The sequence below is a fragment of the Maniola hyperantus genome, chromosome 7 (genome assembly GCF_902806685.2).
Source record: "Maniola hyperantus chromosome 7, iAphHyp1.2, whole genome shotgun sequence".
NCBI lineage: Eukaryota > Metazoa > Arthropoda > Insecta > Lepidoptera > Nymphalidae > Maniola > Maniola hyperantus.
The window spans coordinates 2,054,423-2,078,185 of NC_048542.1; the positions used below are offsets into that span (position 1 = coordinate 2,054,423).

Sequence of the window (23,763 nt, forward strand, 5' to 3'; positions counted from 1 at the left end):
AGACAATCGCCCTGCCGCTTAGGAGTTGAATTTTCAAAAACCCTTTCTTAGCTAGCGGACGCCCACGTCATAATAGCTATCTGCATGCCGAATTTCAGCCCGATCCATACAGTAGTTTGAGCTGTGCGTTGGTGGATCAGTCAGTCAGTCAGTCACCTTTTCCTTTTATTTAAAAAAAAATTTGATTTATTTTTCTGCATTATACATATTTTATAATGAGAGTTACAATATTATAATTCTGAACTTGAAGAAGCTGTGATAGCCTAGTTAGGACGTCCGCCTTCTTATCGGAGGTCGGGGGTTCGATCCCGGGCGCGCACCTCTAACTTTCGGAGGTATATTATGTGCGTTTTAAGTAATTAAATATCACTTGCTTTGACGATGAAGGACAACATCGTGAGGAAACCTGCATGCCTGAGTGTTCACCATAATGTTCTCAAAGGTGTGTGTAGTCTACCAATCCGCACATGGCCAGCGTGGTAGACTATGGTCAAACCCTTCTCACTCTGAGAGGAGACCCGTGCTCTGTAGTGAGCCGGCGATAGGTTGATCATGATGATGAATTCTGAACTTCAGGCAAAGGCGAAAGCATATGGGACCAGTATATGCATGAACACCCTGGCAAGGCCGAGGGTGGCGCGACTGGGGAGGTGGCCGCTGACTCCTACCACCAGTGGCGGGAAGATGTGAGAGCTGCTGCCAACATGAAACTCCAGTTTTACAGGTTCTAATTATTGAAGAGTAGTTACCCGCCCCCGCCTTCACACATGTGGCTTATTACAATTTTCGTAGGAATCTCTAATTTTTAGAGTTCCGTACCTCAAAAGGAAAAACGGAACCCTTATAGGATTACTTTGTTGTCTGTCTGTCTGTCTGTCGGTCTGTCAAGAAACCTACAGGGTAGGTACATCTCGTTGACCTAGAATCATGAAATTTGGCAGGTAGGTTAATCTTATAGCTGGCATTAGGGAAAAATCTGGAAACCGTGAATTTGTGGTTACATCATACAAAAAAAATTAAATTGTGGTCATAAACTAATAATTAGTATTTTCAATTTTCTAAGTAAGATAACTATATCAAGAGGGGTATCATATGAAAGGGCTTCACCTGTGCATTCTAAAACAGATTTTTATTTATTTTTATGCATCACAGTTTTTGAAATTATCGTGCAAAATGTCCAAAAAAGTACGACTGTAGTACGTAACCCTCGTTGTGCGAGTCTGACTCGCACTTGGTCGGTTTTTTGAAAATAAAATATAGCCTACTTTTCTTCACCTAATTAACTTGCCTTGTCTTAACCTGACGCGCTCGAGTAAATCCCAAAATCCCCTCTTGGGCTCCCCTACCATTAAACGCGTGTTCGTTTTAAACCTGACAGATTCCCTATGCAATTTTTTTTAATTTTCTAGATTCTCAATAAACTGGCCTCGCATATTGCCCTCGGGTTTCACCAACGAGATCAATAAAGCCGGTGTCAAATACTACAGCGACCTCATCGACGCCCTCCTCGCTGAAGGCATTGAACCAATGGTTACTCTTTACCACTGGGAACTGCCTGTAAAAATTCAGGAACTTGGTAAGAATCGGACGATCAACTCAGGATAATGATGACATATGGATCTGAGACATGGTCGCTAACTATGGGCCTCATAAGAAAGCTCAGAGTCACTCAGCGGGCGATGGAGAGAGCTACGCTTGGAGTTTCTCTACGTGATCATATCAGATATGAGGAGATCCGTAGGAGAACTGGAGTAACCGACATAGCCCAAGGGATTGCGAAGCTGAAGGGGCAATGGGCAGGGCATATAGTTCGTAAAACCGACAGACGTTGGGGTTCCAAGGTGCTGGAATTGCGACCTCGGACCGGAAGACGCAGTGTTGGAAGGCCCCCCACTAGGTGGACGGACGACATCGGACGAGTCGCAGAGAGCCGCAGGATTCTAGGCGGCACAAGACCGTGGTGTGTGAAAGTCCCTACAAGAGACCTATGTCCAGCAGTGGACGTCTATCGGTTGATGATGATGATGATGTGATGATGAAACGGGGATGGGGCTTGATGTGGTGCGTTGACACATTGACCCCGTGTCACATCAAGGAGACATCATCAAGACCGGAAGCTGAAGCTGAAATGGCCGAATTCGGTAAGAAGCGCTAAGCCACTCTAGTAAGCCAGTCAACCAGTTAGCCAGTTACATGCGCTGTGGACTTCCTGAAGCTAGTTTAGTAGTGGAGTCTTAACTCTTAGTGCTATAAAAACCTTTCAAGATTCGCAGCTGTCGATTGCTTCTTCTGGTGATAAAAGGCTTGGTCTACTTTTGATGCAAAATATATCAGCCTGGTGGTTTGGTAATACAAAGGACGAAAAGACTTAGGCAACTGAGTCCACTACGTTATTTCCTACGGAAAAACGGAACCCTTATAGGATCACCTTGTTGTCTGTCTGTCTGTCCGTCTGTCTGTCTGTCTGTCAAGAAGCCTACAGGGTACTTCCCGTTGACCTAGAATCATGAAATTTGACAGGGAGGTAGGTCTTGTAGCAGACATTAGGGGAAAAATCTGAAAACCGTTAATTTGTGGTTAGGTACATCACAAGAAAAAAATGTGGTCATGAACAAATATTGCTATTTTCGACTTTCAAAGTATACCAAGTGCTACACTGCTATACCAAGTGGGGTATCATATGAAAAGGCTTTACCTGTACATTCTGAAACAGATTTTTATTTATTTTTAGGCAAAATAGTTTTTGATTTGTCGCAAAATGTCGATAAAATACGATTGTAGTACGGAACCCTCAGTGCGCGAGTCTGACTATACATTTTCAATTTGATGTGATGTGCCTCTAATAGACCAAGTCTAAGACATGATTTTGAATTTGTCGAATAATGGGCTATCTTAGTATGATAGAATTGGCATGTTGTGTAGAAGTAGGAATAGAAATGTGTGAATCAATAAAGTTCTTTTTTCAGGAGGCTGGACCAACCCACTTATAGTAGACTGGTTTGGTGAATATGCCAGAGTTATTTACTCTCTTTACGCCGGCCGTGTAAAAACCTGGCTAACCATAAATGAACCTAACGCCTTTTGCGACATATTCTATATATCTGGCAATTCTGCTCCGGGAGTCAAAGAGCCAGAACTGGCTCCATATCTGTGCAATAAATACGTAATGCTGGCACATGCCAAAGCCTATAGGATATTTGATCAGGAATTCAGACCGACATATACTGGTACGTAGCTCAAGTTTCATATTACGTGGCTTAGTTTTGTCCACACACGTGTTTCAGTTTTTGGGTTTACTAAAAATAACGTTGTATAAAATCATTGGACAAATAATATATACAGTCTGTCAGTCAGCTGTCTATTTGATTTGAAATAATTATTTATGTTCTAACTTCAGGCCAAATTTCGCTCGCTAACAACGTGCTGGGGATCGAACCTGACACTGCTAATGATGTGGAGTTGGCTGAACTTGGGAGAGAACATCAGGTAATCCTTACTATACATGTACTACAAACAAATACTAAAATTAGATAATTAGTATAAAAAAAGAATTTTTTTCATTTTTAATGGGCATAAGTGCGTATTTCTATTATAACTGCACAATAAATAAGAGTGAAGTGAGCTTCTTGCGCATTGCTCTCAGCATTTTAACAGGCGAACGTCTTCTTATGGGAATGGTGGGATACCGCGAGTTCTTAGTTCGGGGCGAACCAGTAACCACTAGTCCATGTGAAATTGTTGTTATGCGTTCTAAATCAGGGTATTTCAACATTTTTTAAATAAATAAATAAATAATCATTCATTTGCAAGAATGTTTGTACAAGAAAGATGGAAAATACACTATAATCAGAGGCCATAACATTCTACTAAATTAATAGTGTGCAAATATTTTTGAGTGACAATTTTTAAAATAATTACTTAATAGTCAATAAACAAAAAAAAAAAAAAATTAATAGTCAAACACAATTACAAGCAAAATACATAATAATGATTAATTACAATTTTATAATGTCAAATTTCATTTATCGAAATAAAATAAAAAATTTGAAATTGAACAAAGTCAGTAATTATACCATGGTATTAATATTATCCTCGAAGATCTAATTCACCGCAGGACGAGTTCCTACAGAAACTATTAGGGTAAAATCAAAGAGTTCGGCTGCAACGTTTCTAATTTTCTATGGATTATTTAACAGCGTTTTGGTACTGAGATATCTTGCGTCCTCGGGAAGGACGTTGGCTACTTTTATCTCGGAATACCAAAAAGTTCCCTCTGGATTTTTAAAACCTTAATTCACGCGGATGACGTCGCGGACAACATCTATACTGTATCCACGGAAAGAATTTAATATAGCGCTCTCTCTTTTGCGTAATCCCATACAAATTACAGAGACGAAAATCTCAGTGGCAGTTAATTTTGAGTCACTAACCAATTACAAACGAAACTATGTTTTCGAATTGGATTTCGAATGTTTTTGAAAACATGTCTTTGGTCTCTGTCATTATTAATTGTATGTATTACTAACTGCCCTGGCGAACTTCGTTCCGCCTAACAGTCGATTCAAATTTTTAAATTTCTCGCTCCGTAAGAACCATCCTCGTGCTTCAAGGAATATTACGGTTCAGCTGTTCTCGAGATTTGCGATGAGCAACACATTTAGTGATTCATTTTTATATTATACTTAGATAGATATCATCATAACTACTTTCCTCAGATAGAGTATGGATTTAGACCTGTCAAGAAAGTTTAGTTTCGCCATTGTGTACCTACAACAGGATTAGCCACAGTGATTCGTCAGTTTGCTAAATAAACGTCTTTTCTTTCTTTCTTTCAATCAGAAAGATTTTTAATTTTTTTTCCACTATTTCCAGATTGGCAGATATGCTCATCCAATATTTTCCAAGGAGGGAGGCTGGCCGCCTTCTATTGAGAGGCACATGTTGGAAATCAGCCTTAAACAAGGATACGATACATCCAGGCTACCTAGCTTCACAGAGGCGGAAAAACTATTTGTTAAAGGCAAGAGCTGTTTTTTTAAATATATTACCTACTAGGTGAATGCCCGCGAATTTGCCCACGTTCATTTAGTTTATTATTAATCCCGTAAGAACTCTTTAATTTTCCGGGATAAAAAGTACACTTTAACAATTTATTAAACTTTAAGGGTGTCTGGCAGGGGGTTACGCACATGGCCAGCGTGGTAGACTACGGCCAAAACCCTTCTCACTCTGAGAGGAGACCCGTGCTCTGTAGTGAGCCGATCATCATGATGATGATCATTATCCAGCCTTTTAAATTTTTCAAGTCCCTCATAGTCAAACGTTAACCAGATATTTTACCTTTTTCAGGCACGGCTGATTTCTTTGGATTGAATTACTACACCACTTATATAATCAGACCAGCCAAGCCAGAGGACGAACCTGGGGTCTGGTTCCTGACTGGATCGCCAGAACTAAACGCAACTCTGGAGAACCCCCCAGACGCATACTACGGTGCTTCTCATATGCTTCCGGTATAAATAAATAAATAAATAAGCCTACCTCTAAATTTTTTTTTGTTTAATTCTTAAAAAAAAAAAATTATCTTTTTTTTCTTTTTTTTCCATTATCAATACTACTTTTTTTTTTAAATATACTCTTATTTTTCATAATGTGTGGCACATATTAAGAATTGAACTTTTTTCTCTGTTCTTCTTTCTATTTTATTAAAGGTGGTTCCAGGTGGGCTCCGAAAAGTGATCGCCTGGTTGCGACGTCAGTACGGCGATATCGACGTCATCATCACGGAGAACGGGTTCACTTCCCGCGGCAACCAGCTTGACGACCACGACAGAGTCAACTTCTTCAAGAATCACTTGCATGAAGTAAGTGGAGAAGATATTTTTTTTAATACAGATAGCGAGCAAATGAGCAGGCGGGTCACCTGATGTTAAGTGATTACCACCGCCCATGAACATTTGCAGCACCAGATTTTAAAACTAGCTGATGCCCGCGACTTCGTCCGCGTGGAATAGGTTTTTAAAAATCCTGTGGAAACTCTTTGATTTTCCGGATAAAAAGTAGTCTATGGCACTCTCCAGGTCTTTATCTATACCCATACAAAAAATCACGTCAATCCGTTGCACCGTTGCGACGTGATTGAAGGACAAACCAACAAACCAATAAACCAACAAACAAACACACTTTCGCATTTATAATAAGGGTACCTACTGATAAGGGTACTGATATTATACTTACCTTAATATAAAAGGAAATCAAACTACTGGATGTAGACATCCGCTAAGAACTTACCGACTGACTGAGTGACTGACTGACTGACTGATCTATCAACGTACAGCTCAAACTACTGGACAGATCGGGCTGAAATTTGGCATGCAGATAGATATTATGACCTAGACATTCGCTAAGGTATGATTTTGGAAAATTCAACCCCTAAGGGCGTTTGTGCACTCATCCGTATTCGGTTCGTATCCGTGATTCTTTGAAGTGGCCGTCATACAAATACGTACTTAAATAGAGCGAGAAAAACGACACTACCTACTCAGTCTAAATGTGACATCATTGTGCGAGAGTTAAAAGTTTCAGGTGAAAAAGCGCACTTTGGTCATTTATTATTAAAAAAAAACCGGCCAAGTGCGAGTTAGGCTCGCGCACCGAGGTTTCTGTACTACAGTCGTATTTTTCGACATTTTGCAAGATAATTCAAAAACGATGATGCATAAAAATAAATTAAAATCTGTTTTAGAATGTACAGTTAAAACAGGTAAACAATATTACAAGAACGAAACAGCAGTTGATTTGAATTTTTAAAATAACTTAAATAACTTACTCAAATTGTTGACTGGACACATAAAGATTACGATCAATTTATGTTAATTGCAAGACAGGATTGCTCTTGAGTCTTGACGACTATCAAGTATTTAATTATAATTATTCAATAGCGAGTCTAGCGTCTAGATTAAAGCGCGCTTGCCTTGGCTTGATGCTTCACTTCATGGTTTACAAGACTACCTTAAAATTTAAGTTATGGCATACCTATAGTTAGTCTGTAAGCTGTGGTAGCCTAGTGTTTAGGACGTCCGCCTTCCAATAGAATAGAGTATGTTTTATTCAAGTAAACTATTTACAAGTGCTTTTGAATAGTCGGGTAGTTTTAATTTACCACTGGTTCGGAATGCCGTTCCTACCGTGAAGAACCAGCAAGAAACTCGGCGGTTGCTCTTTTTAATTTTTCAATTTACAATGTTATTATATCATACAATCGGAGGTCGGAGGTTCGATCCCGGGCACGCACCTCTAACTTTTCGGAGTTATGTGCGTTTTTAAGTAATTAAAATATCACTTGCTTTACATCGTGAGGAAACCTGCATGCCTGAGAGTGGTGATACGAGCCGCTACGGTGTGGACTGTGGAATGCTCTTCCGTCGTCGTCCGTGCTTCCTGCCCCGTCTGTAACTTGTACCTTCAAGGCAAGAGTAATTAGGCAAGGCAAGCGCGTGCCAACCTAGCCCCATTAAGCATGTTTGTTGACAGGTGCTGCTTTCAATTAAAGTGGACAATGCGAGTGTGACCGGATATGCGGCGTGGTCTCTCGTTGATGACTTGGAGTGGCTGGCCGGATACTCGTAAGTATAATGCACAGATTAGATTCTCTATTTAAAATGATTAAAATTTATGCCTTAAAAAAAAATCTTTTTTATTCGTATAAACTTTTACAAGTACTTACAAATAGTCGGATGCATCTACCACTGGTTCGGAATGCCTTTCCTACCGAGAAGAACCAGCAAGAAACTCGGCGGTTGCTCTTTTCAAATATTTGATATAGGTACAAGATTATGCCATGTATAAAATAGTATTTGCAGTCTTGTGCGTTGCTGGAACGAGCTGCAGGTCAAATCCACGCTCTTTTATCATTTAGATAATCTTCAATTGTGTAATATGCTTTTTTCAGGAGCATATTTTTAATAGATTTTTTAAACTTGTGCAAAGGTAAGTCCAAAATAGTTTGCGGGATTTTATTATAAAAGGTAATACCCATACCCACAAATGACTTTTGGACTTTCCTGAGGCGGAAGGTAGGAGCTGCAAGCTTGTCTTTGTTTCTAGTTAGCCTATTGTGTAGATCACCAATTTTCTTGTAACTAAGAATATTTTGTCTTACAAAAATTATGTATAAATATATTGAGAGGCTACTGTAAGGATATCTATTTCCTTAAATTTCTCTCGAAGGGAATCGCGTGGTCTTAAGTTATAAATTGCGCGTATTGGCCTTTTTTGTAATACAAAAATTCTCCCATTATACCACAGATTATAATCTGTGGTATAATGCATACCACAGATTATAATCTGTGGTAAGTATAATGCATAAATTTTAAGTTCTCACTCGCCATTTTAGCTCTGTGTCAAATGTCATCTTGAAAGTACGGTTCTCTCTCGTTCGTTCGTCTCCAGATAAAATACGATTGTACTACGAAATCCTCAGTGCGCGAGTCTGACTCGCACTTGGCAGGTTTTTTACCCCGAAAAGAGCTTTTGAAAAAGTTTTAGCTCTGAACTTGTTTTATTTTAAGCTAATATTTTTTTCACAGGATGAAATTCGGTCTATACGAAGTAGACTTCAGTCACCCGAACCGCACGCGGACTGCGCGCCTCTCGTCGCACTACTACGCGTGCGTCATCGCGCGCAGGACGTTGGACGTGCCGCGTTCTTGCTACCACAAGAACAGCCACAGACTCAAACACAAGGACGAACAAAATGGCGGACGAATTTCAGCAAATGGCGGACTTGTTTTAAACGTATTTATTTTTATTTTAACCGTCATACTATTAAGTATACAAAATAATATAATATTATGATCATGATAGTTAGTTGTTGACTTTAAATAGCTTTAATTTATAAACGCTAAAGTAGTAACGCGGTAGTTTAAACGCTAAGATAGCTTTAATTTAAATAAATATAAGTAACTAAACAAATTTATTAATTATTGTTATTATTAAATTATTTATGTGGTATACATAGAAGCAGACGTTATTTTGCTTAAGTTCCTTGAACCAAAAGCTTAACTTGCTATAATCCGCTGAAACATGCAGCATGCAGATAATATGCACCGCCCGCCCTTGGTGGCTGGCTGGCCTGCATGTTAGCAGTGGGAGGGCGGGCGATGCATATATCGCATGCTGCATATTTCACCATACAGATATGTCTGTTTCAGCGGATTATAGCAAATTAAGCTTTTAGTTCCTTGTAAATTATTAATCGTTATTATTATTCAGTAACTAATGTCCATCCACGTGAATTTAACTAAGAATAAATAAAAACCCGTAGGACTTTTTTCGGGACTAAGCCTATGTCGATTTCCGGGACGCAAGCTACCTTTATACCAAATCTAAATATATAAAAGGAAAAGGTGACTGACTGACTGAATGACTGATCTATCAACGCACAGCTCAAACTACTGGACGGATCGGGCTGAAATTGTAGATTGCTATTATGACGTAGGCATCCGCTAAGAAAGGATTTTTGAAAATTCAACCCCTAAGGGGGTGAAATAGGTATTTGAAATTTGTGTAGTCCACGCGGACGAAGTCGAGAGCATAAGCTAGTTTCATATAAATCAGCTAAACAGATGGACCTTCAAGAATCCCGTGGGAACTCTTTGATTTTCTGGGATAAAAAGTAGCCGATGAAGGACATCGGAATGCAAGCTAACTCTATACCAAATATCATAAAAACCGGTTAAACTGGTGGGTCGTGAAAAGCTAGCAGACTGACAGACACACTTTCGCATTTTTATAATATTAGGATGGACTAGTTGATGCTCGCGACTTCGTCCACGTGGCTTTAGGTTTTAACCAACAAAGGTGTGTTAGTTTGTTAGTTAATCCTTGAATCACGCCGAAACCAATTCGAAAATCAAATCAATTTCGCATTTATAATAACGGGTCGGGACGGGATCTATCAGTATAAGTCCCGAGAATTGCTATTGCGCTGGAACCATGTCTCATTAACATCGAAATGACGTCATTTTGACGTCAGCCGAAATAAAAATTTACATCAGCTCGAAACTTCAGTCCAGTGCTGACGTCACTAAAATGGCGGCCACGCGCTTTAGCAAAGTGCGGGACTTATAAGTCGTATGAATAATGAGAAAATTATGCAAGGCGCATAGGTAGGTAGGTACGTACCTACTACTTACCTACGTACAACGTGTTTTTATTTCCATCCCGAAATTATTATTATCGCATCTGCTATTAAACTTTTTTGTTACTTTTGAATTAGGTAGGTAGGTACCTAAAAATGTAATGCTGACGCACTACTCATTTTGCAGTCGATTAAAGTTTTAATTGAATCTTTTTACATGTTATCTATTTATAATTACTTGATTAAGATTATATTATTTATATACCTTGGATAAAAAGTATTAACCAACTTGAGTTAAAAACATGATTAGGTAGGTAATTGAAGAGCTGGCGAACAAAGCGTATTCGAACTTCGAAGGCGTATTCGATTAATTATTTCATAATTATTATTTGTTTTATTAAAACTAAACTTAATTATTATTTGTTTTATTAAAACCAAAGGGGTACAGGTTTAATAAAAACTGCCATAATATCCCTTCACTTTGCTCTGAATTCAAAATAACGCCCTCGAGGAACTAAATATTACTTTGGCCCCTTGTGAAACAAATAGCTATTTTTTCACAGTAGGCAAGTAGTATAATATTATTGTTAAGGGTAGGTAGAATGTGTAGTTTATACTTTATATTAGCTTGTTTAGGCACCCATGTCCCACATTCATGCAAATAAATTAATTTTATCTTTATCTATATCTTTATCTTTAAATGCAACGCTACGCAAGAGATAATTAATTAATTAAGATCCAGTGGTGGACTAAAAAAGGGTTGGCTTGGAGGACTGTCCACCCTTGGGCCCCAGGTCTAGGGTCCTCCATTTGAGAAGTCCTCTAAAAACATTTCAGTTTCAGAGCAAGTTTGGAATTGGGGGCCCTCATAAAAAATATAGAGTAAATAAATGAGATAAAGCGGTGATAGCAAAGTGGTTAAAAGATGTCGGCCTTCTATTCGGAAAGTCATGGGTTCAATCCCGGGCACGCAACTTTTCGGTCTTTGCTTTAACGGTGAAGGAAAACATCGTGAGGAAACCTGCATGCCTGAGAGATCTCCATAATATTATATTCCCAAAGGTGTATGAAATCTGCTAATCCGCACTGGGCCAGCGTTGCAGATTGTGGCCTAAATCCTTCTCATTCTGAGAGGAGACCCGTGCTCAGTAGTGAGCCGACGATGGGTTGATAATGATGAAGATAGTTTCTGTAAAATTAAGAAAAAAATCCCACTCGTTTCGCTTGCCTACTTTGAATAGTTTCTTCATGGAGCCTTCTAGGAGTCAAATTCATGAAAAATTATAATAGGTACCTATAATCCGCGTCAGGTCGCGATGGCAATCGGGGTATGAGGCGGGGGGACGCCCCGCACACCTGCACGTCACCCGCACCGTCTTACGTATCTCGCGACAGGCTTGCGACAGACGTAAATCTCGCGATCATTGCTGTCAAACGTCACACGTAACAGTGGCTAGAGAGAGACAGCAACAGCCACAAAGCAAATAAGAAGAAGAAGAGAGACAGCAAAGGAACTGTCGCATTGCTACTAAAGTCATTTGTGGGAATGAGTGTAATATTTTATAATAAAATTCCACAAGCAATTTTAGACTTGCCTTTACACAAGTTTAAAAAATGTGTTAAAAGTATGCTCCTAAAAAAAGCATATTATACAGTCGCAGACTATGTAAACGATAAAAAAGCTTGGATTTGACTCGCTCCAGCAATGCACGGGGCTGCAATGGCTTGTATAGTACGGTATAATAACATTGTAAATTGAAAAATTAAAAAGAGCAACCGCCGAGTTTCTTGCTGGTTCTTCTCGGTAGGAACGGCATTCCGAACCAGTGGTAAATTAAAACTACCTGACTATTCATAAGCACTTTTAAAAAGTTTACATGAATAAAAAAAACATTCTATTCTATTCTATTCTATTCTACAGCTGTCGCGTTGCTGTCGCTATTGCTACGTTTTACGGGGTAATCACCCGGCGGGTCAGCATGGTGGCTGTGCGGGTGTGATGGGCGTTCTCTCCCCAATTGCCATCTCGACCTGTCGCGTAGGTACCTACCTACTATAGGTAGGTATAACAGAGAACGGGTGCCTCATTTAGTGATGCCGCCCACAAGCTTAGTCAGACCATAGACGCTGTAATAAGATCAATATCGTTCACTGACCGACTAAGACTGGGGGCACACGATGCGTTGCGGCCGCCGCACCGCAAAGACTTCAACATATCAGCGGGCACACGAGCGGTGCGGCGCCGCAACGTTGTTATATGTCGCAGCGGCGTCGTAGAAAAAAAATCGAAATGAGCGAGCGTGTGTCCTTCCTTGTGAGCTGACAACTGAGCGGTGCCGCTCCGACGCCGCAACGCGTTCACCCCTCCCCGCCTCGTCTCGGTAGTTGTACGGTCTGTTGCGGACTACACTTATTTTACCCCCTTACATTACAGCGCTCACGCACTCATCCGATCCGAATCCGTGAAAATACGGATATAAAAAATATCTACGACATGATATTATTATGTCATAAGCTACCATACAAATAGTTCGTAAAACAAAAAGGAACGTATTTTCACGGACTCGGATCGGATGAGTGCGTGATCGCTCAGGTGTTGAATTTTCAAAAATCCTTTCTTAGCGGATGCCTACGTCATAATAGCTATCTGCATGCCAAATTTCAGCCCGTTTCGTCCAGTAGTTTAAGCTGTGCGTTGATAGATCAGTCAGTCAGTCAGTCACTTTTGCTTTTATATATATTTAGATTTAGGACGTAGACCGTACCTAATTCTAACATGAAAGGTTGTAATACCTAGTATTTAGGTACAATTTTTAACGGTTCCGCTGTACCTATATCTTACCTTAATCTTGTCTAGAAGGAACTTTAAACGATTTCCTAAAATATTTACTTACTTGCATGAGTAATACTTATTTCTTTGTTAATTTATTATAGGTAATTTTATTATGTGACATATGTGATAAAATTATCTTCAATGTAAGTTGTAGTTTAGTCAATTTTTGAACTTTTGAAATGTTTAAATATTATTATGAACTCAAGTGAGTAGTACCTATATAAATATTATTATGAACTCAAGTGAGTACCTATATAAATATTATTATGAACTCAAGTGAGTACCTATATAAATATTATTATGAACTCAAGTGAGTAAAACATCATGTAAACCTAAATTTGAGCAAATAAAGATTGTTTTGATTTGATTTGATTTAAATTATTAAAAAAATAGTACTGTACCTCATCATCATCATCATGATCAACCCATCACTGGCTACACTACAGAGGACGGGTCTCCTCTCAGAGTGAGAAGGGTTTTTGGCCATAGTCTACCACGCTGGCCATGTGCGGATTGGTAGACTTCACACACCTTTGAGAACATTATGGAGAACTCTCAGGCATGCAGGTTTCCTCACGATGTTTTCCTTCACCGTTAAAGCAAAATGTGACATTTAATTAATTAAAACGCACATAACTCCGAAAAGTTAGAGGTGCGTGCCCGGGATCGAACCCCAGACCTCCGATTAGAAGGCGGACGTCCTAACCACTAGGCTATCACAGCTTATGTAGGTACCTACTTAGTTGAATTTATTTTAAAAAGAACTTTTATACCAAACCACAGTACCAAGACTCATTCCTCAGGGTTCCTTTTTTCCTTTTGAGATACAGAACCCTAAAAACATGTGTTTGTTACAGTGCTCTTATTCAACGATCATGGGCGATAGATCAGAGTTTTCCTCCCTACTTCAAGTTTGGGGCGGCGACGGCTGCCTACCAAGTCGAGGGTGGGTGGAATGCTGATGGTAAGCCACATTACTTTTTTTTCACAAATAGAAGCTTTTTATTAAGATTTTTACATATTAAATACAAAAGAAAACTATGTATAGTATATAAACATATAGGAAAAACTTATCACTAAAAACTTTATATTTACAAAAAATATACGCCGTCCAGTCCAAATGGTCATTTATGGGCATTGTGCCCAAAACACTGGCGCTATTACCTCGCTGAACGGCAAGGCTCAACCGTTGAGCGAAATAAGCACCAGCTCTTGGGTCACCAGACGCGTGGATCAGCTTTTGGGACACGACGTAGTCACATTTAGCCACATTACTTACGTTCGGAAAAAATCTCAATCCACTTGGACGAAGTCAAGGCCACAATCTTAATACCTTCGTAATTTTATTTTTTAATTAGGTAGGTATGTACCATAAAAAAACCGCCCAAGCGTGAATCAGGTTCGCGCAACGAGGATTCCGTACTACAGTCGTATTTTTCGACATTTTGCACGATAATTCAAAAACTATGATGCCGAAAAACATATAAAAATGTTTTAGAATGCACAGGTGAAGCCCTTTCATAATATGGCACCCTACTTGATATAGTTATCTTACTTCGAAAATTGAAAATACTAATTATTAGTTCATGACCACGATTTAATTTTTTTTTGTGTGATGTAACCACAAATACACGGTTTTTAGATTTTTCCCCTAAAGTCTGCCATATAAGACCTACCTACCTGCCAAATTTCACGATTCTAGGTCAACGGGAAGTACCCTGTAGGTTTCTTGACAGACAGACAGACAGACAGACCAACAACAAAGTGATCCTATAAGGGTTCCGTTTTTCCCTTTGTGGTACGGAACCCTAAAACTCTGCTTAATCTTATTGCTATTTTGTTAGAATATCTTTAAAGGTAAAAAAACTTAATCGAGTGTACAAAAATTTGCATAAAATGTAGTAATAATAATAATAATGAATTAATTGGTCAAGATATTGCATACACGAGACATACTGTAACATGGGTACTACAAATTATCTAAAAGTTTATTATGTAGTTTCTAAATCTTTATTTTTTTTAATTCAGGCAAAGGCGAAAATATATGGGACAGATACGTCCATGAGTATCCTCAAGACATCAGGAATAATGAGACTGGAGACGTGGCCGCGGACTCCTACCACCAGTGGCGAGAAGACGTGAAAGCTGCTATCCATATGGGTCTTCAGACTTACAGGTCAGCTCTTTTGGGCAAAAGTAAAGCCTTACTCGATTCTGACAATACCTAGCACTTGAAAAAATTTTTATTTATTTAATTATTAATATCTGTCCCGACTGCACTCACGTGTTTAGTCGACGTCAGCCCGACTAGTTTCGAACCCATCCGGGGTCCTTAGGGGGGCGCCGGGGTCAAAACCGCTGCTCGTGCGCGAACGGACTCCCTTGAAAAAGGACCCCGGATGGGTTCGAAACTAGTCGGGCTACGTCGACTAAACACGTGACTACAGCCGGGACAGATATTATTTAGAATTTTTTATTTATTTATGGACTAGTGCTTGACTGCAATCAGACCTGGTGGCAAGTGATGATGCAGCCTAAGACTTGAATACCCCGAACCCATATCAAAAAATGAAAGGGAAAATTCTTAAGAACGTTCCATACCCGCGGTTTGAACGTCTTATACGTCTCCGTCTTTCAGAACTGGAACTGTAGGTACCTATATTCTGCTCGTGATGACTACAGTCTGGATTTTTTCCAAAATATATTTTATACTGCCTTCACAGCAATTTGACAAAACATAGTATACTTACAACGTTAGTTTTAGTATCAGCAAAAACCGAAACAGGTGTCGGATATTTTTACATAAAGAATAAATATACAAAATTTCAAAAATATTTAATGAAAACTCACGAAGTCATACGCCTGTTGTGTTAAGTTATTGTCCCGTAAAAATATAGTCACCCCAAGCAAGCGGCTGTGAGCGAATGAGACGGCTAGCGTCGACCGTGCGCGCTCCCGCTTGCGCGGCTCGAATCAGCTGGTGCATGCGGTCATTCAACTTATTCAAACTTGCAGGATTAAAGTAATTTTTGGTCAAAATATAACCCGTTGTAAAAATCGATTCTGTTACTGATTCTGAACAAACTACTTCCAGGTTTTGCATATACTAAAACTACCGTTGTATCCAAATAACTTGACAAAGTATTGATGATACTTGAGAGCATCTCAAGTTTCTATAAAAAATATTTTCTAATCTTCCAGATTCTCGATTAGTTGGGCTCGAATACTGCCCACTGGCTTCACCAACGAGTTCAACAAAGCTGGTGCCAAATATTACAGCGACCTGATCGACGGCCTCCTCGCTGCAGGCATCGAACCTATTGTCACGATCTATCACTTTGATTTACCAGTGAAGATCCAAGATCTTGGTAAGATTTGACGGTTTGAAATTTTTGTGAACTTCCAAAATGTTCCGCTTTGCCACTGTTTTTGTGCAGGCCGCCTCTTATCTAGTTTTCTCATTGTTTTGGCACAGCTTGTATCCATAAGATAGGTACTTTTGATCCCCGAAAATCAAAGAGTCCGCAAGGGATTTAAAAACCGGCCAAGTTCGAGTCAGGCTCGCGCAACGAGGGTTCCGTACCACACTCGTATTTTTTCGACATTTTGCACGATAATTCAAAAACTATGATGCATAAAAATAAATAAAAATCTGTTTTAGAATGTACAGGTGAAAACCTTTCATAAATGATACCTTTTTTGTGTGATGTAACCACAAATTCACGGTTTTCTGATTTTTCCCCTAATGTCAGCTATAAGACCTACCTACCTGCTAAATTTCGTGATTTTAGGTCAACGGGAAGTACCCTGTAGGTTTCTTGACAGACAGACGGACAGACAGACAGACATACAAACAGACAGACAGACAGACAACAAAGTGATCCTATAAGGATTCCGTTTTCCTTTTGAGGTACGGAACCCTAAAAAAGCTAAATCCATGCTGACATAGAATTTCATTTTTAATATTTCATTCAAGGATCTAAACAAAAATGAATCCATTTTTTCAGGAGGCTGGACGAACCCTCTCATCGTAAAATGGTTTGGAGACTATGCCAGAGTGCTCTACACGCTTTACGCTGATCGTGTCAAAACATGGCTGACTATGAACGAACCTGTCGTTACATGTGACTATTTCTACAATCTCGGATTGTTCGCGCCACGGGTCAAGGAGCCCACATTCGCCCCGTATCTGTGTAACAAATATATTATGCTGGCACACGCTACAGCTTACAGGATTTTTGAACACGAGTTCAGAGGAACGTTTCAAGGTTGGTTTTAACTTAACCTACGACATTTTGTACAACCGATAGACGTTGGGGTCCCAAGGTGTTGGAATGGCGACCTCGCACCGGAAGACGCAGCGTTGGAAGACCCCCCCACTAGGTGGATGGACGACATCAGACGAGTCGCAGGAAGCCGCTGGTACCAGGCGGCGCAAGACCGTGGCGTGTGGAAGTCCCTACAAGAGACCTATGTCCAGCAGTGGACGTCTATTGGTTGATGATGATGATGATGATGATCGCATGCCGGGCATTATCTAATCAATCCAGGCTGCAACAATCCATACTAATATTATAAATGCGAAAATGTACTAGCTTTTCTAGGCTCACCCCATTTTGACGAAATTTGGTACAGTAATATGCTTCTTTTTATGTTTCTTTTTCCGGAAAAATCAAAGAGTTCCCATGGGATTTCTAGAAATCTAAATCCACACGAACAAAGTCGTAGGATGTGATACAATTATTAGTGTTGATCAACATCATCAAGGATTGTATCAACATATTGGGAACTTATGTTGCCAATATGTTGATACAAGTTAGCCTTTGACTGCGACCTCACCTAATAGTAAGTGACCGCATTATCAGTTACCAGGTGAGGTCGTAAACGATCTCCATATTTGTCACAATGGACATTGTTAATTTTTTAGACCGTTTTTAACGAATTCTCATTCGTAGGTAAAATCTCACTCGCGAACAACGTGTTATGGATAGAACCTCTCAATCCGAATGACGAGGCTTTGGCAGAACTTGGAAGACAATATCAGGTGAAAAAATTACCTGAGTACGCTATCTTTTTATCATCATTCTATACAATGAACCAAAAGCTTAATTTGCTATAATCCGCTGAAACAAGTCAGGCAGACATACACCGCCCGCCCTCCCATTGAACATGCAGGAAAAACCAGCCACCAGGCAAGCAATACGCACCACCACCAAGCAGCACCACACAAATCCCAAAACACACTCGACGCACGTTTCGCCCCGACACCGCAGCATCCTCAGGAGATGTACACCTTACACCTCAATTTGCAATTGTGTATGTCTATATAATGTAATAACTTTGCACCAATAAACCGCGGTGGCCGAGGAGGGGTGGCTATATGGTCTTATACCATATGCCCTTAGACTGGAGGCACACGATGCGTTGCGGCGCCGCACCGCAAAGATTTCACCGTATCAGCGGGCACACGAGCGGTGCGGCGCCACAACGTTGTTATGTCGCAGTGGCGCCGTAGCAGCGTTGGACAGTCAAATAAAAACAACTGAGCGGTGCCGCTCTCCGACGCGACGTCGCAACGCGTTCACCCCTCCCCGCCTCGTCTCGGTGGTTGCAAGTCCGGTGCGGGCTGCGGCGCCGGAGCGCAAAGATTTCACCGTATCAGCGGGCACACGAGCGGTGCGGCGCCGGCGCCACAACGTTGTTATGTCGCAGTGGCGCCGTAGCAGCGTTGGACAGTCTGTTAATAAAAACAACTGAGCGGTGCCGCTCTCCGACGCGACGTCGCAACGCGTTCACCCCTCCCCGCCTCGTCTCGGTGGTTGCAAGTCCGGTGCGGGCTGCGGCGCCGGAGCGCAAAGATTTCACCGTATCAGCGGGCACACGAGCGGTGCGGCGCCACAACGTTGTTATATCGCAGTGGCGCCGTAGCAGCGTTGGACAGTCTGTTAATAAAAACAAAGCGGTGCCGCTCTCCGACGCGACGTCGCAACGCGTTCACCCCTCCCCGCCTCGTCTCGGTGGTTGCAAGTCCGGTGCGGGCTGCGGCGCCGGAGCGCATCGTGTGACATGTCACAGATATTTCTAGCGACACCGCAACGCATCGTGTGCCCCCGCTCTTAGTCAAGGGTTACTTGTCATAGGTTTCAAAAACCTTCCTAATTGCAGACTGGCAGATACTCTCATCCAATATTTTCAAAGCAAGGAGGTTGGCCGCCTTCTGTAGAAAAGTGGATGTTGGAACTGAGTTTAAAGCAAGGATATGCTGAATCCAGACTACCTCCTTTTACTGAAGAGGAAAAAGAATTTATAAAAGGTAAGAAGTTATACGTATAGCTGTGATAGCCTAGTGGTTAGGACGTCCGTCTTCTAATCGGAGGTCGGGGGTTCAATCCTGCGCACGCACCTCTAACTTTTCGGAGTTATGTACGTTTTAAATAATTAAATATCACTTGCTTTAACGATGAAGGAAAACATCTTGAGGAAACCTGCATGCCTGAGAGTTCTATGTCTGAGTGTGCAGTCTATCAATCCGCACATGGCCAACGTGGTAGACTATGCCGACGACTATGCGGGTGGAGACCCGTGCTCTGTAGTGAGCCGGCTATGGGTTGATCATGATGATGAAGAAGTTATACAGGATGTAATTGGAACGCTAGCAAAAGCATAGCGCTATTTAATACTACCTAAACCAATAACCATTTGATTTAGTATTTTTTAAACCCGCAGTGTATAGCGTGCAAAACTCGGGGTCAATGCCCCGCCTACGATGCGGTATGGGTTGTTGCCTGCGCACCATGTTTTGTACGCGCAAATTATGAGTGAGATAGTATGAGTCTCTGTTGTTCTTGTGTATAAAACCTTAACGTGAAGCAATAAAGTCTGTATTTCATTGGTATACATTTGGTTTTTAGGGTTCCGTACCTCAAAAGGGAAACGGAACCCTTATAGGATCACTTTGTTGCCGGTCTGTCTGTCAAGAAACCTATAGGGTTGTTCCCGTTGACCTAGAATCGTGAAATTTGGCAGGAAGGTATTATAACAGACATGAGGGCAAAAATCTGAAAACCGTGAATTTGTGGTTACATCACAAGAAGAAAATTAAAATGTGTTTATGAACAAATAAAGCTATTTTCAATTTTCAAAGTAAGATTACTATACCAAGTGGGGTATCATATGAAAGGGCTTTACTTGTATATACAAAAACAGATTTTTATTTATTTTTAGTCTTAATAGTTTTTGATTTATCGTGCAAAATGTCGATAAAATACGATTTTAGTACGGAACCCTCAGTGCGCGAGCTGACTCGCACTTGGCCGTTTTTTTACTGATGCGACTTATAAGTAGGTAGGTACTGTACTTTGTTAAGGGTCGTACTTTGCCAGCGTGGATTGCCGGCCAAGTAACCAAGGCAATTAAATTAATATGGAAAATTTTCAGGCACTGCAGATTTCTACGGAATAAACTTCTACACGACCAGTTTGATCAGACCGACCAAGCAGGGAGACAAGCCGGGTGTGTGGTTCATCGATGGATCTCCGGAGCTGAATGCGACACTGGTACCTCCTCCGGATGCGTACTATGGGGCCTCACCTATTCTGCCGGTAAGTTGAGATTTGTAACACCCTTCCAGCATCAGTTTTCCTCTCCAATTATAATAAGGGTACCTTCAAGTCGAGAGTGAAGAGGCATCTTCTAGGCAAGCGCGCTCCATCTTAGGCTGCATCATCACTTGCCACCAGGTCTGATTGCAGCCATCAAGCGCTACTCATTATAGCTATCTGCATGCTTGCTGTCTACGTCACAATAGCTATCTGCATGAATGCTGTCTACGTCATAATAAGTAAGTAAGTAAGTAGAAGTAGATGCTATCTGCATGCCAAATTTTAGCCCGATCCGTCCAGTAGTTTGTGCTGTGCGTTGATAGATCAGTCAGTAAGTCAGTCAGTCACCTTTTCCTTTTATTAAAAAAAATGATTTCTTTTTCTGCATTATACATATTTTATAATGAGAGTTACAATATTATAGTTCTGATCTTGAAGAAGCTGTGATAGCCTAGTTAGGACGTCCGCCTTCTTATCGGAGGTCGGGGGTTCGATCGCGGGCGCGAGGGCGGCGGGAACTTTTCGGAGGTATATGTGCGTTTTAAGTAATTAAATATCACTTGCTTTGACGGTGAAGGAAAACATCGTGAGGAAACCTGCATGCCTGAGTGTTAACCATAATGTTCGCAAAGGTGTGTGTAGTCTACCAATCCGCACATGGCCAGCGTGGTAGACTTTTTATTTATTTATTTTTATTCAGATACAAGTTAGCCCTTGACTGCAATCTCACCTGGTGGTAAGTGACGATGCAGTCTAAGATCGAAGAAGACTATGGTCAAACCCTTCTCACTCTGAGAGGAGACCCGTGCTCTGTAGTGAGCCGGCGATAGGTTTGTGGCGGTTACCACAATAGAAACTAGATGGCGCTGTTCAATCGATGACGTAGTCCCGAACAAATGTACCGCCGATAGCAATCGCACTAACGGAGTTTTCTGCAATCTGGACTATATATAGAAGTTTCAAGACATAACCGTCGGCCCAGCTGGCGCTACCGAGCACAACCAACCGCTCGGTGGGAGATCTCCCCTTTGGTACGGTCGAGCCTGCACACCGCTCCCGTACAGGTTGATCATGATGGTCACCTTTTCCTTTTATATAATTTAGATTTAGATTGCGTAACAGAGAGAGCTTTATATTAACTTATCTCTTTAGGCAGTGGTCCGACCGCCGGCGAGAAAACGACTAACTATCGGCGATTTTCTCTCTCAAGAAAGGCACAATAAATGTACATTCCGTGTAAACGACAGAGATGCATATACCTATGTATATCAAAAGTTACTCTCTGACTATTCACACTGCCGACGACAACGACGACGACGACGACGTTTCAAAAATAAACTCGCTCAGCGATATTCGTTCAGCGATGCTCGCTTGCTGGAACACGTGTTACGCGCGCGCAGGTTTGCAGTTTGCACAGGACTAAACAACCGCGGGCGAATGGCGCGAGTAATCGCTCGTCGCACTTGCACACTCGCTTATAGCCCGGCAACAAAACTATCGAAACTACACACTCGCTTCCCGCTGATCGGCAACTCGTTAATAGTTTCTAGTTCTACTCGTTTCTCGTTCATCGGCGGCGGTCGGACCATTGCCTTAGATCCATGGACTAAAGACTAATAAAAATTTCCTCCTTGTTTAAAGGCAGTCCCCGAGAACATCCGCAAGGAGTTGCGGTGGCTGAAGCAGCAGTACGGCGACATCGAGATCCTCATCACGGAGAACGGCTTCTCCACGTTCGGCCGCCAGCTCGACGATTACGACAGAGCTGACTTCATCAGGGAACATTTGGAACAAGTAAGCTAATTTGTTTACGAATTGGCTGATGCGCACGACTTCGTTCGCGTGGCATTAGGATTTTTGCAAATCCCGTGGGAACTCTTTGATTTTGCGGAATAAAAAGTAGCCTATGTCACTCTCCAGGTCCTTATCTATACCCACGCAAAAATTCACGTCAATCCGTTGCACCGTTGCGACGTGATTTAAGGACAAACCAACAAACAAACTTTCGCATTTATAATAAGGGTAGGTACTGATAATAAGGGTACTGATTAGCAAGCCAGTAGCGTAGAATTATTGGCGATAATCACTTACGGCGATTACGCACTGCACTTCCAACATCCGAGTTCTATCCGTCATCCGTGAGGATACCAGCGATTATCAACGACATATGTTATAAGCTCCCATACAAAACAAAAAGGAACGTATTTTCACAAACTCGGATCGTGCGTGCTCCAACTTAGACCTCATCATTGCTCTGTTTCTCCGACATGATTGTCATCAAGCGCAGGCTTAGGTATCTCACATAAAAACTAAAAAAAAGCTGAAAGACCAACGGACAGGTCATGTCTGTCGCAGAACCGATGGCCGCTGGGGCAGACGTGTTCTGGAGTAGACACCGTGTACCAGCAAGCAGTGTGGGATGACATCCAACCCGCTAGACTGTCGACCTTAACGTAGCGGAAAGTGGGTGAATGAGGAAGGAGACCATGTGTGGTGGCGCGCTCTTGGGAAAACCATTTCTATTTTATTTTTTTGCTATACCGGCAATAGAAAAAATAACGCTCTTCTATTTCGGTTCCCGAGATACACAGCCAACTGACAGACGGACGGACAGCGGAGGCTTACTAATTAAATAGGTAAGGTCCCGTTGGCACCCTTCGGTACAGAACACTAAAAACAAAATTCTTACAGGTACTGCTCTCCATCAAAGTGGACAATGTGAACGTGGTAGGGTACACCGTGTGGTCTCTCATCGACAACTTCGAGTGGTTGGACGGATACAGGTGAGCATCTTGATGAATACCTATTGAGGATTTCTTCTGTAGGTACTCTGTAGGACTTTTCCAAAAAGTAAAGGCCGGCCCGTATTACAGCATTATATCAGTCATAATATTTTAATGTGGTGCATGTCACACTAGAACGACGCTGCAACGGTAATTTTATCTATTACCGTGACGCTGCACAGCGCGTTTCTGCGCGTCACGGCATACCTAAGACCGTTTACTATAATTTGCCCCTGACGTTATGTTGGCTGTTGCCACCATTGTAAATCACACAAAAGTACATAAACCCTAAGTTCTAAGTTTCTTATTTTTGCTCGCATATGGTTAAAAACCTCGAGAGTGACAAAAGCTACTTTTTATCCCGCCAAATAGGTAATGAGATGCCACGTGATTTTCAAAAACTAA

The 23,763-nt window shown here is 41.2% G+C and overlaps 2 protein-coding genes across 2 annotated transcripts in view; both read left to right on the top strand.

Annotated features, from left to right (window-relative positions):
• LOC117983834 (lactase/phlorizin hydrolase-like) overlaps positions 1–23,763 on the top strand; it is a 64,054-nt gene that overhangs the window by 38,438 nt on the left and 1,853 nt on the right. The window lies entirely within an intron of this gene.
• Positions 591–23,362, top strand: LOC117983934 (lactase/phlorizin hydrolase-like). Its single transcript, XM_069499708.1, has 17 exons — positions 591–724; positions 1,410–1,576; positions 2,967–3,227; positions 3,398–3,486; positions 4,873–5,020; positions 5,350–5,513; positions 5,712–5,864; positions 7,534–7,625; positions 8,589–8,830; positions 15,003–15,150; positions 16,176–16,342; positions 16,982–17,159; positions 18,801–19,035; positions 19,140–19,287; positions 20,412–20,575; positions 22,217–22,369; positions 23,267–23,362. The coding sequence occupies exons 1-17, from the start codon at positions 606–608 to the stop codon at positions 23,360–23,362; spliced, it is 2,724 nt and encodes a 907-aa protein (XP_069355809.1). The 5' UTR covers positions 591–605.